The sequence below is a fragment of the Pectinophora gossypiella genome, chromosome 8 (genome assembly GCF_024362695.1).
Source record: "Pectinophora gossypiella chromosome 8, ilPecGoss1.1, whole genome shotgun sequence".
NCBI classification, from domain to species: Eukaryota; Metazoa; Arthropoda; class Insecta; order Lepidoptera; family Gelechiidae; genus Pectinophora; species Pectinophora gossypiella.
Genome location: NC_065411.1, coordinates 5,840,595 through 5,853,898, shown reverse-complemented (window position 1 = coordinate 5,853,898; position 13,304 = coordinate 5,840,595). Strand labels below are relative to the sequence as shown.

The 13,304-nt window shown below is 38.8% G+C and overlaps 2 protein-coding genes across 3 annotated transcripts in view; both read left to right on the top strand.

Moving 5' to 3' along the window:
* Positions 1-1,622: 1,622 nt before the first annotated feature.
* Positions 1,623-2,132, top strand: LOC126368992 (uncharacterized). The gene has a single exon (XM_050013272.1). It carries the CDS (start codon positions 1,623-1,625, stop codon positions 2,130-2,132), a length of 510 nt encoding a protein of 169 aa, XP_049869229.1.
* LOC126368867 (inactive rhomboid protein 1) overlaps positions 2,082-13,304 on the top strand; it is a 177,840-nt gene continuing 166,617 nt past the window's right edge. The window contains exon 1 of one of the 2 annotated variants that reach the window (XM_050013064.1): positions 2,082-2,128. Coding sequence is in view for 1 of the 2 variants with exons in the window: in XM_050013063.1 (XP_049869020.1) it covers positions 4,263-4,276 (14 nt within the window). In the remaining variant the exon portion in view is untranslated. Of the gene's footprint in view, positions 2,129-4,066; positions 4,277-13,304 lie in introns of those variants that run through there. The other variant, XM_050013063.1, reaches the window with a different exon arrangement.

Below are 13,304 nucleotides of genomic sequence, written 5' to 3'. Positions count from 1 at the left end.
GTACATTCGAAAAACGAGCACAGATTCATATCAGTAACACTTTATGTTAGGTTCATGAATGTATATAAGTATGTTAAATAAAATAGTTTATTGAGTCCAATGGACACAAGACAGAGAAATAAGGACAACAGATACAGAACGTTACTCATTGGTTAGGCTGATGTATAATATGTTACTAAGTAAGGCAGGCATAATGTATTCATTATATTCAAGAAACTTTCATTAAAAATATACCCTTTTCTTCTCTTTCGTTTCTCTTATTCTCAAGAACTTATTATGAAAATAGAAAATAAATATTACAAGTTTTCAATATCTATTGATATAGTTAACTAAATAGACCGAGGGCAAACTGTGGAAATTTTCCATTTTCTATTTAGTTTCTTCGATCCGGTCCAATTGTAGGTGTTGAATGTTAATTAGCTCTTTGTCTGAAATTTTAGCTTCATATCGAAGGTAAGCATCTTTTGGCTTTACATTATTAACTACGAAGTTTTATGTCACAGCTTTTAAGGAATTTGTTACATACATAAGCTCACGACAATATCCTCATTAGGGTAGTCAGAGGTACATCCATCGCAAGATGAACTAAGTACACACTTCACCGAGCTTTCTGTTAGACCAACGTGATAGATGATGATCCAACTGTGTTAGTGAAACATAGTTGTTATACAGCAATTCGTCACTTCACATGTAGACATTTTCTATCTGTAGCCGTATTATCTATGTGGCCTTAATAATAAATTAATATGATCCCTGTTGTTACAGAAATCAATAATAATAAATAACTAACTATGATAATTTCTCGTATCTCTGACAAACAGATTTTAGTCTCTTGGACCTACGAATTGTATTGGATCTGTGAGAATAGTTCACAAGATGGGTTCGAATTAAGGTTTCCTGTGAACAGAATGGAGAAAATAAACGTTGGGTTTGGACGAGGTACGTTTCGCAGTGGGGTGTTTTGTATGTTTGCGACGTGAAGGCAGGCGCGGATGGTGCTGGCGGGTGACGGCGGGTGACGGCGGGTGACCGCGTCGATACGCGCACCGGAGTGACGTCGCCGCGAGCCGCGCGCAGGCGCCCTGCGCCGCACTAGCACGTCAGATCGTCACCCTCGGCGACGCAGCACGCGAGCCCGCCCGAGGCGCGTCATCACACAAATAGTGACTGTTCTGCGACCCATAGTGAAACTGCCCGACACCGTACCGTTGGAACCGTTCAGTGCAAGAAGATCTATGTCAATTCGGTGTGAAAACAAACATAACGCAGATATTCGCGCAGGCGCGACGTCCGTGATCATGACGAAAGCGGCCATCTTGGCCGAGGACGCACTTTCGCCTCGCCCCAGTCTCCGAGGCTAGCTTGGAACCCGTCGAAAGCTCGCGAGAAGATGTGTCGCGGTCGAGGGTGTGCGGCGGGCGCTCTCTGAGTCTGCACCGCGTCGGTATCGATCGGGCGGAGCGCCATGGCGCTCGAGTGAATGCGGACATCGGGACCGTGCCGCAGCCCCCGCAAGCGAGCGGAGCGCCCGGCCAGTGCTAGTGGTAGAGTGGTCGCGCGGCATGTGAGTCGGCGTGCCGGCGTCGGGAGGGCGCGCGGGCGGCGGCGGCTGACCGCGCGCCATGGGCGAGGAGTACGCGCGCTCCCCTTGCGAGCGCTTCCCGGCGGCGGGCGCGTTCAGCGTGGCCCCGCCGGAGCGGCTCAGCCCGCCGCCGCCCGCGCCGCTACCGGACCGGTTTTCGGCGTCGCCGCGGCGGGTGCGCCGGTGCGCGGAGGCCGAGCGCGCGCGGCGGCCGCGCTACGTGCCGCCAGCGGCGCACGTGCCGGTGGAGCGTTACGTGCCGCGGCCGCCAGCACCGCTGCGCCCGCCGCCGCCGGTCTACTGTTCGCTAGCGTGCCGGCCGCCCCCGCCAGCGGCGCGCAAGTGTTGCGGGCCCGCGTGCCGCGAGGACATCGGGGGCTCACCCCCGCCGTCGCGCTATGTGGAGTACGTGGGGGCGGCGGCGGCGCGCCGGCTGGCCTGCACGCCGCCGCCGCCGCCGCCGCCAGCGCTGCAGCTGCCCTGCGAGCCCCAGGAGCCACCCTGCTGCGTACAGGCTCGCAGGCGTCCGCAGCCTCCGCATGATTGGTGAGTACCCTTAGGCTTCCCACGATCCCCAAACATTGTTACTATCCCCCGAGTTTGTGTCCGATTGCGTATTGCGTCACATCTGTAAACGCAGGTCAGCTGTGGAATGTTTATCGATTCGCAACGCTCATCTGCTAATATACCTAATTATTTCTATTTGCTTGGAGCGTCACCTCGCTCGAGTAGGTTTGCAAAACAATTCTCTATTACTTATAAATCATTGATCAGCAATTTCGGGACAAAGGTCCGGGCAAATAGGCGTAGCTCACAAAAATCGTGTGTAAATGTAATGCGGGGTGCTGAAAGGGTTTTTAATGATTTACGACGACGTCGGATGTTGGGAGCCGGGTTATAATTGGTAAATATTTCGGCGCGGATTGATAACGTGTGATTGATGACAGTCATTTAACGATCAGAGCTTCGTTCGCGAAAACAAACTCGCATTATAATTTTGCCGCTGGCTGTGAAATGTGTTCAATTTACGTTATCTATCATTCAATAAAATATACAGGGTGTTAGTGACATCGTAACGAATACTCAGAGGGATGATTCAGACCATGATTCTGAGTTACTATCAAGTGGAATTTTCCGTCGCAAAATTCATGATATTTTTTTAGTTTTTTTTAAATTATTTTCAATTTTATACTTTTGCGATGAAAAATTCCACTTGATATTAACTCAGAATAATCAGCTGAATCATCCCTCTCAGTATTCGTTACGATGTCACTTACACCCCATACAAGTACATACAGTAGCCATACAAGTAGGTATGGGTGTTAGTGACACTGTAACGAATACTGAAGGGGATGATTCAGACCATGATTCTGAGTTGATATCAAGTGGAATTTCCTGTCGGAGAAGTCATGAAAATTTTAGAGCTTATTTAAATTATTTTCCGTTCCATACTTTTGCGACGGAAAATTCCACTTGATATCAACTCAGAATCATGGCCTGAATCATCCCTCAAAGTTTTCGTTACGATGTCACTAACACCCTGTATATCTCGGCATATTATGTTACCTTTCTGAAGTATGTACTAAGCGAATGCGTCCTAGAGAAAATTGTAGATTAACTGCAATATTTTTTTAGTAATTAACAAAACGGTCCAAAATAGTACTACTTACCTTATTTTTTTTCCACCAAAACACATTTTCGCCTTCTGAATATGCATTATTAAAATAATGTTATTGATATAAAAGCTTTTCGCCACAAAAGTAACAAATAAAAAGATCACAGGAAAACGTCATCACGAGATACTGGTGTATTTGCGTGTTACTGGAGTCATTTTCAACGCCAAAGAACTATTGTACCATACTGCTTATCTCGCGATGTCGTAAAAGTCTTTTAAGGTCGAGGCATTAAACCTGGTGTACAGTCGTGAGCAATAACATGTACCCACTTTAGAACCCTGTCGCACTATGACATTTGACATTTAATGAGACTTACGGTTTAATTTGTCAAAAAAGTTAATGTGACATGGTTTCAAAGTGTATATACATATTAGTACTCGTGACCGTACACTTTATTACGATTTAAGGCTCTGTCCACCCCTAATAAGAATTATGGATGTGCGTTTTTGAACTTTCGAATATGCAGGTATCTGTATCATGAAAACGTTTTATTTTCTGACTTATGTGAACTTAGTTAACAAATAAATCTTAGGTCTATAGTTGTTTCGTGCATCAGTTTTGTTTCGCAAATACCTACCTACCTGTCAAATCTTCAGGTCAGGTAAGCGGACCCTGTGAAAAACGGTATAATGCTAGGGAGCTGATGGGTCCTTTTACTCGTAAGGTCGGTCTATATAAGGTCGACCTTAAATTATGAGTCAATAGTTAAAAGGAAAACACTTAACCAACCGCGATAACCTCTTATCTATCCAGTTCCTATTACCTTGATAACGCTGGGTGTGTCGAGATTCAGTCGCGGCCGTTCGCGATATGTGTCCTTTGATATTTTCACAACTAAAACACTTATTTTTTTTTTCTACATTTATGTCTTATACAGTGACAGTGTTACCTTGAACAGTGATCAGTGATTTAGAAAAGAAGTCACAGTGATATTTTTTCATAAACAAAATATTGTTGTTATTAAATAGCTGTGTTTGAATGCGCTGAAGTGAAATTTTGAGGTTATGGCGGAAGATAAGTAAGTTCTTGATTAATTTATGTTTGGTGAATGGTTCATAACTAAATAAGTACCAAAAGATGTTGTGTGATAGCTATAGATGTGTCCGACCAAGTAGTTAATGCCATTTGCGGCAAATCTACAATAAGTCAGGTCAAAAATAAAGATATTTATAGTTTTTCTTGTACTGTACGGTGACGTCATTATATTGTAATAGTTATAATATGTTATATATGTATATGTATAGGTAGTTTACCGGTTCCATGTATATCGATTTATGTATCTTAAATTGTTAGATAATTTAAATTATTTAGGTACTGACAGACTTGTCGCGTGGGTGGGTCAGTCAGTATACATGGGTGCATTTTAATATAACACCATATTTAAGGAAATGTATTTTTGAGCGTTTTCTTTTTAAGTCCGTTTTCTTTATTTCTGACATTCTCATTACACTAAGGAAATTAGATTTAGCATTGTTGTCTGCGAGTCCGTGACAGAAATATATAAAAATAGTACATGAATAAACAACCCCTTATAAACAAACCCTTGCCTATTTTCCACCGGTGTAGGCAGAGTCTATTTAATTCAATTTGCTTCGATTTTGGCATATTCGTCTTGCTTCTTCCACATTCATCAATCGTTTCACAAGTACAAGGACAACCTAGTCAAATGGAAAACCAGCTCTATACAGGTTAATTCACATACCTCCGAAATGCATTTCTCGGGTACGTGAGTTTCCTCACGATGTTTTCCTTTATCACTGAGCACAAGAGAATAATGAATTCCAAAACTAAAATCATTGGTTTGTTTTGTGTTCACACAGGCCAACCTAACTTGTAACCTGGGTGTATTCGAACCTGAGACCTCACAATGAGAGTCAAGCATTCCTCCAACTGGACTACCACGGCTTCACTTATAGACCATCATATCCCTAGCGATATCCCGTTCTTCACAGGGTCCGCTTGCCTTAACCTGAAGATTTGACAAGTCCGAGTTTTTACAGATGCGACTGCCTGTCTGACTTTTCAACCTGCGAAGGGAAAACCAGCCCAATATAGCTTAGGCCATACAATAGTAATAATATACCATTTATGTATAATTATGTTACTAAATACACTGTCTATGCAGATGTTTCATGGCGTTAAGTTTGCTTAGTACACAAGTGATTGGGATTATATCTAAGCTAGTGCCAGTGTAGTGTAGTGTATATCTGCCTCTGTAGTGTACAGTATATCATAGGTGTTTATTTTAGCACGTGATAATAATTTATGATCCAAACAACAATTCGAAAAATGATTTAAAAACTCATAGGTTTAGGCCGGTCCTGGACTCGAATCTGCGACCTTACAGTGAGAGTCAAGCGTTTTTCCGTGGGCTACCACGGCTACCTTATGTCCTTGGCTACTAGACAGTTTTCGGAGAAGTATTTTAAAAATTACAGACGCTTATTTTATACCTCATAAAATATTTTATTTCCTCGAAAAAGCTTTAAATAATAGAAAAAAAAACACATGTTTTTCTTCAATGATTTTCACATGTCGCGCGAAAACGGTTGGTCACGTGACATTTCGGCTAATGACGTCACATTTCAATAAACGAAGGACCTGTCAAACAGTATAACTAGAAACCTGTCAGATAGTTTTTGTTTATTTTGTGAAATGTGACGTCACACGAAGCTCAGTCATGGCCGCCCGTGTTTTACGCCCGTGGGTCCTGTTATACACAGATAAAAAACACATAAGTTCTTATTTTGTAAAAATAAAATATTTAAATTTGGATAATTATCGTTAAATGATAAACTACCATATCCGACATATTTCATATTTTATTGTTACAACTGTCAAATAGCCAATTTTTTATTAGAAATCGTAGTGAAAAAGAAAAAATGAGTTTGATTTTAAACATCTTAGACTGGTTTCTTTTTCTCGATTAGCATTTTTTTATATTTATAACTGGACGTCCTTCTGTTTCTGCCGTCCCTACAAACGACCTTCGCCTTACACTTACTTTTTGGAAGAGATTGCTACTTAGCAATAAGGCCGCCTAATATACTCTTTCTATTTGTCTTTTATTTCCTGTGTGTGTTAGTATTAGTTATGTTATGTTACCCGAAAATAGCTCACGCTCAGTGGGTAGGCCCGCTATAAGGTGGACCGACGATCTGGTGAAGGTCGCGGGAAGCCGCTGGATGCGGGCAGCGCAAGACCGATCGTCGTGGAGATCCTTGGGGGAGGCCTATGCCCAGCAGTGGGCGCCGTACGGCTGATGATGATCGAAAATAGCGGATCGTTTAAATGTTTCAGGCTATAAAATTAAAACTAAAATAAAAATTATAAAAACAGGCACCAAATAAAGAAATACTAACACACTAAATATTTAACAGTGTTCAGCCGGACGAAGGATAAGGAAATAACAAAAACAGTCGCCATGCCCTCTGGTGGGGTCGTGTCCCAAATCCAATAAGTGTGACAAGGGTTCTAGCTGGGATGCACTGGTTGTGCGAGCTACGTTATACATATTATGACGAGGGATATACTTATGGCCAACTGTTACGACATTATCGTAGTTAACTTGTCTCCTATACAAGTCAATATACTTATGAAAACATGTACCTATGTGCGTAAAAATGTTTCTCTCCTTCCGTGAAAATGTGAAAGGCATACTTACATAAAAATATCATCACCTCCCTAGTATTATCCCGTTTTTCACAGGGTCCGCTTATCTTACCTGAAGATTTGTCAGATCCAGCTTTTTACAGCACCGACTGCCTATGCGACCTTCCAACCCGCGAAGGGAATACCAGCCCAATAGAGGTTAGGTCACCTACTTTCGAAAACGCATTTCTCGGGAACGTGGGTTTCTTCACGATGTTTTCCTTCACCGCTGAGCACGTGATAACTAACCATTTATGATCCAAACATGAATTCGAAAAGAATTTCGACAATCGTTGGTTAAGGCCTGTGCTGGATTCGAACCTGCGACCTCAAAGTGAGAGGCAAGCTTTCTACCAACTGGGCAACCACCGCCACAAGCCGACGCCGCTTCTTCATGTGTTCTATTTTTCTATAAATACCTACACGAGTATTTCATGAACAGGAAACACGTTAGTATCCTCATAGGACCACCCCTGGGAAATACTTCTTAGGGTTAACTCGCTCTAATGAAAATACTCGACTAGATATTTTTTAGCATTTTTATACCCTGACACCAGGGTTGATGAGGTTGGTAATTCACCTTACAACCCACAGGATAGAGGAGGAGAGGAGCATTTTTATCTAAGAACTAAGTACTTCCATAATAAAATAGTTTTAGGGCAAAGTTTAATCACTATTACAGAACACATGAGGTCAATGATTGTTTTGTTAATTAAAAAAAATGGATGCATTCAATGGCATTAAAAAAAAACATTTTTATTTCAGACTTTCATCCATACATGTGTTAGTAGAAAACCTTAAAAATAAGTTAGTATCAAATTTAAATTAAATCATTAAAAGTAAGAGATTGCTACTTAGCAATAAGGCCGCCTATTGTACTAATTCTATTTCTTTTTTGTTTTGTATTTTGTTTTTTCCTGTTTGTGCAATAAAGTATTTGTTATGTTATGTTATGGTAAAAGTATACATATTTATAGTTTATTCTAGTTGAATCCTTATTAGGTCCAACCAGAACAGACACCCATTGCCTAATTATAGGACACTCATACCTGTCACCAATACCCCTCAGGATGCCATTGTGGCTAGACCTCACTCTATTCAATAAAGAGGCTACTTTCTTCCTTCTGATGGCGTAGAAGTCATCAGTATGTGCACTAGTGAACATACTGCATTACGCGTCGATTTTTTTTGATAACGTCATCTTATCATGTTTTATAAATTCGTAAAATGAAAATTCGGACAGACGAATTGTGATCTGATTTTAGCTTAAAGTTGTTGGTATATAGAAAAATTGACGTTCTCCTAACACGTGATAGATGGCGTTGTTCCCTTTTAACGTGATAATTACCTATTTTCTCATTGCTGGGGTACATAATTAATAAAAAATGTAATGTAATGCAGAAGCAGGTATAGAACTTATAGTTGCTTCATATCACACATTATGTATAGAATGATCTTACATTGTTTTACGCGGTAAGAACCCGTTACTATGTGTTTTAATTAGAATGATGTTGCTACCTATATTGCATCTCTCTATTTTCATCAGAATAATAATCGGTGGGAGTTATAATTGTACCTTGTTGTAATAAAAAGGGTCATCATTGACACCTAAAAACAAAGACAAGAGATGCATTATGTTTTTAATCTATGAAATTAGAAGTTTAAATGAACAAAAACTTAACAACGCCATCTATAAACTTAATAACTAATACCTTCAAAATTAGACTATAATAATGTAGAGTCATATTATATAGGAAAATAAGTCTTCTTCTTCTATCGTGTGGATTGTGAGGTGAATTAGCTTGGTTATCAACCCTGGTGTCAGGGTTATTACTGAGCCGCCATAGGCCGTTGACATGACTCATGTAACGACTACGTACTTACATCAGTAAGTAATAGCCGGGACCAAGGGCTTAACGTGCCTTCCGAAGGACGGATCTTTTTACTTTTTGGACAATAAAAAAAGTAAGTACATTACAAAGATATTTTTTCAAGCTATTCTGCTGTTTCACGTAAAAATAGATACAAATTGCCCTCTCTGCGAAAAGGTGGGGTAAGGGGAAAATTATCCTAAGTAAGGTGTGGTGCTTGATTTATTGATAGTAGTGCCCTCTGGAACAGTGCAAAACAAGCGAGTAAGGAAGATAAATGAATTACCTACAACTTGAGCGGATCCATTTGTACGCTCGTAAAGTGAAAAATATTTCGACAAGGCACGTGCCTTGGTAGAGCCGTGGTAGGCCAGTTGGAAGAATGCTTCAATCTTACTGTGAGGTCGCAGATTCCAATCCAACCACGTCCAAACCAATGATTTTTGGATTTGTTTTCATTCCTGTTTGGATCATAATCATTAATGATTATCACGTGCTCAGCGGTGCAGGAAAATATCATCGTGAGGAAACCCATATTCGGAGATAATGTGATCTAACCTAGTATGGGGCAGTTTGTCCTTCGCGGATGGGAAGGTCAGGCAGGCAGTCGCTTCTGTAAAAGAGCGTAAAAGAAATGGGATAACTTGAGTGTTTTGGTTATGTCTATGAATAAATAATATCTACGAATAAATAATATTTATTATATTAATAATAATAAATAATAATATTTATTCGTAGGTTTATGTCTATAGTTACAGAGTCTAGTATCACGCAGCATCACGCCTGTCTCTAGTGATCCGTAGCGGAGTCATCAAAAGACGATTTGTAGACAGAAAAATTACAAAATAGATTTTTTTTTTAAATAGGACATCAACTTTTTGGACCGTTAATAATATATTTCTTTTAGACAATTTTCCAAGAAATCAACTTACGTTGCTATTCTTATAGGTGCGGTCAATCCCTTAAGGCGTTTTCACACATACGAACTAATTTGTTGCGATTCGTGAAACACAATAAGTCTTGTCGCATAAGTGTGGTGTACTACGATTGAGCATCGCACACTTCTTCTTTCGTATGCGTTATAAGATCGATTACTGACCCCACTAACCTAGTGTCAGGGTTATTGTCGAGGTTCATGGCTCATGTAACGAATGTACTTACAAAGTAATACCTAGTAACCGGGGCCAATGGCTTATGATACTTTTATGTCAAACAGGTGACTCAAACCAAACAAAGGATATACTCACAGTGATTTTAACCATGACCTTTAAATTGAGAGTCGAACATCGTCCATACATAATGAAACATATCTTCGAGTTGAAATAAATAAGTAGATGATCTTATTCGTCAAGTCTGTGTGCGTCTGTGTATATACCCCTTTAACACTTTTAAGGACAGAACGTCTAATGACGTTCCGATTCCAAGTTGTCATACTCTCATACTACCTATTATGAACCACCAATGATCCATGGTCTCTATCCGTGAAAGGGTTAAGCGCGTTTTCAGAACAACGTTGTAATATGACATTAAGTCCATTAATGGCTTCAAAAGGCTTAAACTTCACATTGAGTTAAGTACTTCAACTTTGTAGCGTCTCCTTACTTCTGTTCTAGATGATTTTAAATCATGTAATTCATGCCTGAAATGGTTTAAACAAAGTGTATGTAGCCTTATAAGTTTTATTTGGTTGCTGATAAAAAAAGACTTAAAGAGATAAAGTAAGTTAGCAACTAAATCAATACCCGAAAAAGCGGTATTTAGACAAGCGAATTGGACAATTATTCGACTGTCTAGGGCTCAAAAAGCGTATCTTTATTTAAAAAAATTCTTCTGTCGAGTGGGTTGTGAGGTCGATAAACATTAAACCACTGAAACAAAACACTAGAAACAAAATCATAGTTTTTCACAATGGATTGAAGTGTCATCTACCCCTATAAAACCTTAATGAATTAATCTGAATTTATAGCTAGAAAAGGTTTAAAAGTTTATAATTTAAAACATGGATTTTGTCACTTTCTATTCTATTTAGAAAATGCAATTATGGTCTGGATTCTAGATTCTAGGATAGTTTGATGTACCTACCTATTTTATTTCGATGTAGAAGATGTTTACGATGTTTTATTAGATGAGCATTCGTTACGATATCACTAACTCCCTGTATATTATCTAAAAAATAATTCAGTACTCAGAATTCATTTATTCGCTTAGAATAGATTCGTACAGAGTGACAACAAAAAAGAGTTTTAATAATAGACGGGCTGTTGTTTTAGGAAAATACTCGTAAATACTAAACCATTCGAATAATTTCCCTAAATAAAACTAAAATTAGTATGTACTAGTTCTGAAAATAAAGTGACTGATTTTATAGGTTATTTTTATTAATCGTTCTTAACATAAATAGGCTATACAGGAAGTTAGTGACACCGTAACAAATCCTGAGGGGATGATTCAGGCCATGATTCTGAGTCGATAACAAGTGGAATTTCCTGTTGGAAAATTCATGAATATTTTAGTGTTTTTTTTATAAATTATTTTCAGTTCCATACTATTGCGACGAAAATTCCACTTGGTATCAACTCAGAATCATCATCTGAATCATCCCTCAAAGTTTTAGATTATTATGTTATATTATGTACTTACTAAAGAGTTTTTATATTAGGTCTCACGTGAAGCAAGGTAGTGGCATGTAATTTAAATATTTATTTAAGTAAATGAATATTAGTAATTATTATTATTTAAGTTTTTTATTTAATTAATATAATTATTAAATATATATTTTATTTTTTAATGCTTTCAAAACTTTAACTTGACATCGTTGGTCGGAGATTCATTCATCAATGTGATTTGTTTGTAAGTATTCTAAGGATGGTACTCGCAGATATGTTTGCAATCTCATGTTGCCTATATTGAAGAGAAGTACAATATACTATAGATTAAAGAGTTCAGTAATTAAAAGGTTGATAACAACTTCCAAAACAACTGATTGTACCTAGCTCTTAATTTTATTTACTGCAAATTGGAATTGTTTCAATTTCCAATTACCTATCCATTGATTCGACGTGGCCAACGAACTCCAATTAAATTTATTTGGGGTAGTGCCTATCAGGTACTAAGTAACGACTATTGAAAGAACCCTACCGTTTCCTTGTAGAAAGCGTATAAAGCTTTCGTTAGGTTTGTCACAGGTCTTCTCATACTGGATGAGTTTTAGAATATATCCACGTTGAAGCTTAATAGGGTAGATTTCGGTCTCAGCTATAGGATTGACTGTAATAGTCTTAATTATTTCTTCTTGATATAGGTCTGTGTTACTCGAACCCTTTGGGAAAGATCTCGAATGTATAAAATAAGATATGTTTTAAAGGTAGAGTTTACAAATGTATAACACTATACAGAGTTGGACCGGATTTGGATTATATTCTTTCTGTAGAAAAGTTTGTAGTTTAAAAGTATGTAAAAATGTATTTACATTTGATACTCCGCTCCTTGTTCCCTTATATTACGCAACACAAAACATAGGTTACTACTTTATAATTGTTTCGGTATACTCGTATTCATATTAATTATTATGGTATTATGAAATACCATCCTGACCTTACCATGGTGTGACTTCCTGCTTTACGTGTCCAATCCACTTCCTTTCATATTATGATGTCATTAACTTACGCACTAATGTGGCAGAACCACAAACTTGTGTCAATATAGACACAATTTTAAGATGTATACGTCATAATTATTTATCTAAGCCGAGGTAGCCCAGTTGGTAGAACGCTTGTCTCTCACTTTGAGGTCGCAGGTTCGAATCTAGCACAGGCCTAAACCAATGATTGTCGTGTTTTCGAATTCATGTTTGGATCACAAATGATTATCACGTGCTTAGCGGTGAAGGGAAACATCGTGAGGAAACCCACATTCCCGAGAAATGCATTTTCGGTTTTCCCTTCGTGGGTTGGAAGGTCAGACAGGCAGTCGCTTCTGTAAAAAACCAGACCTGTCAAATCTTCAGGTTAGGTAAGCGGACCCTGTGAAAAACGGGATAATGCTAGGGAGATGATGACGTCATAATTATTTATGACATGGTGGCATGTGATATTGTTGTGGTAGCCCAGATGGCTTGACTCTCGTTGTACATGGGCCTGAACCAATGATTTTTCTTTCGAATTGATGTTTGGATCATAAATGAATACACAATGTATTCAGCGGTGCGATGAGATGATATTAATAGTTATAAGAAAGTTGAGAGTAGAGTCGAGTTGAGTAGTTGAGAGTTGTGAGTGATTATACGATCCACACAGGTTTTTTTTTTTGCCATGCGCAATATTAGTAATAGTTATAAGAAGATTTGGTGTCTAAATGTGACAATAATAAAGGCTACAGACGTGTTTCTTCATATTTCTGCCTTCTTAGACGTTAATTAATTTACTTAATTGGTAGGCCAATTTAGTTCTGTGCAATAAAGTATAGGTATTTGATTTGATAGATAGATTAATCGCGCGCATTTTGTATAGACCCTAGTAGGTCGGT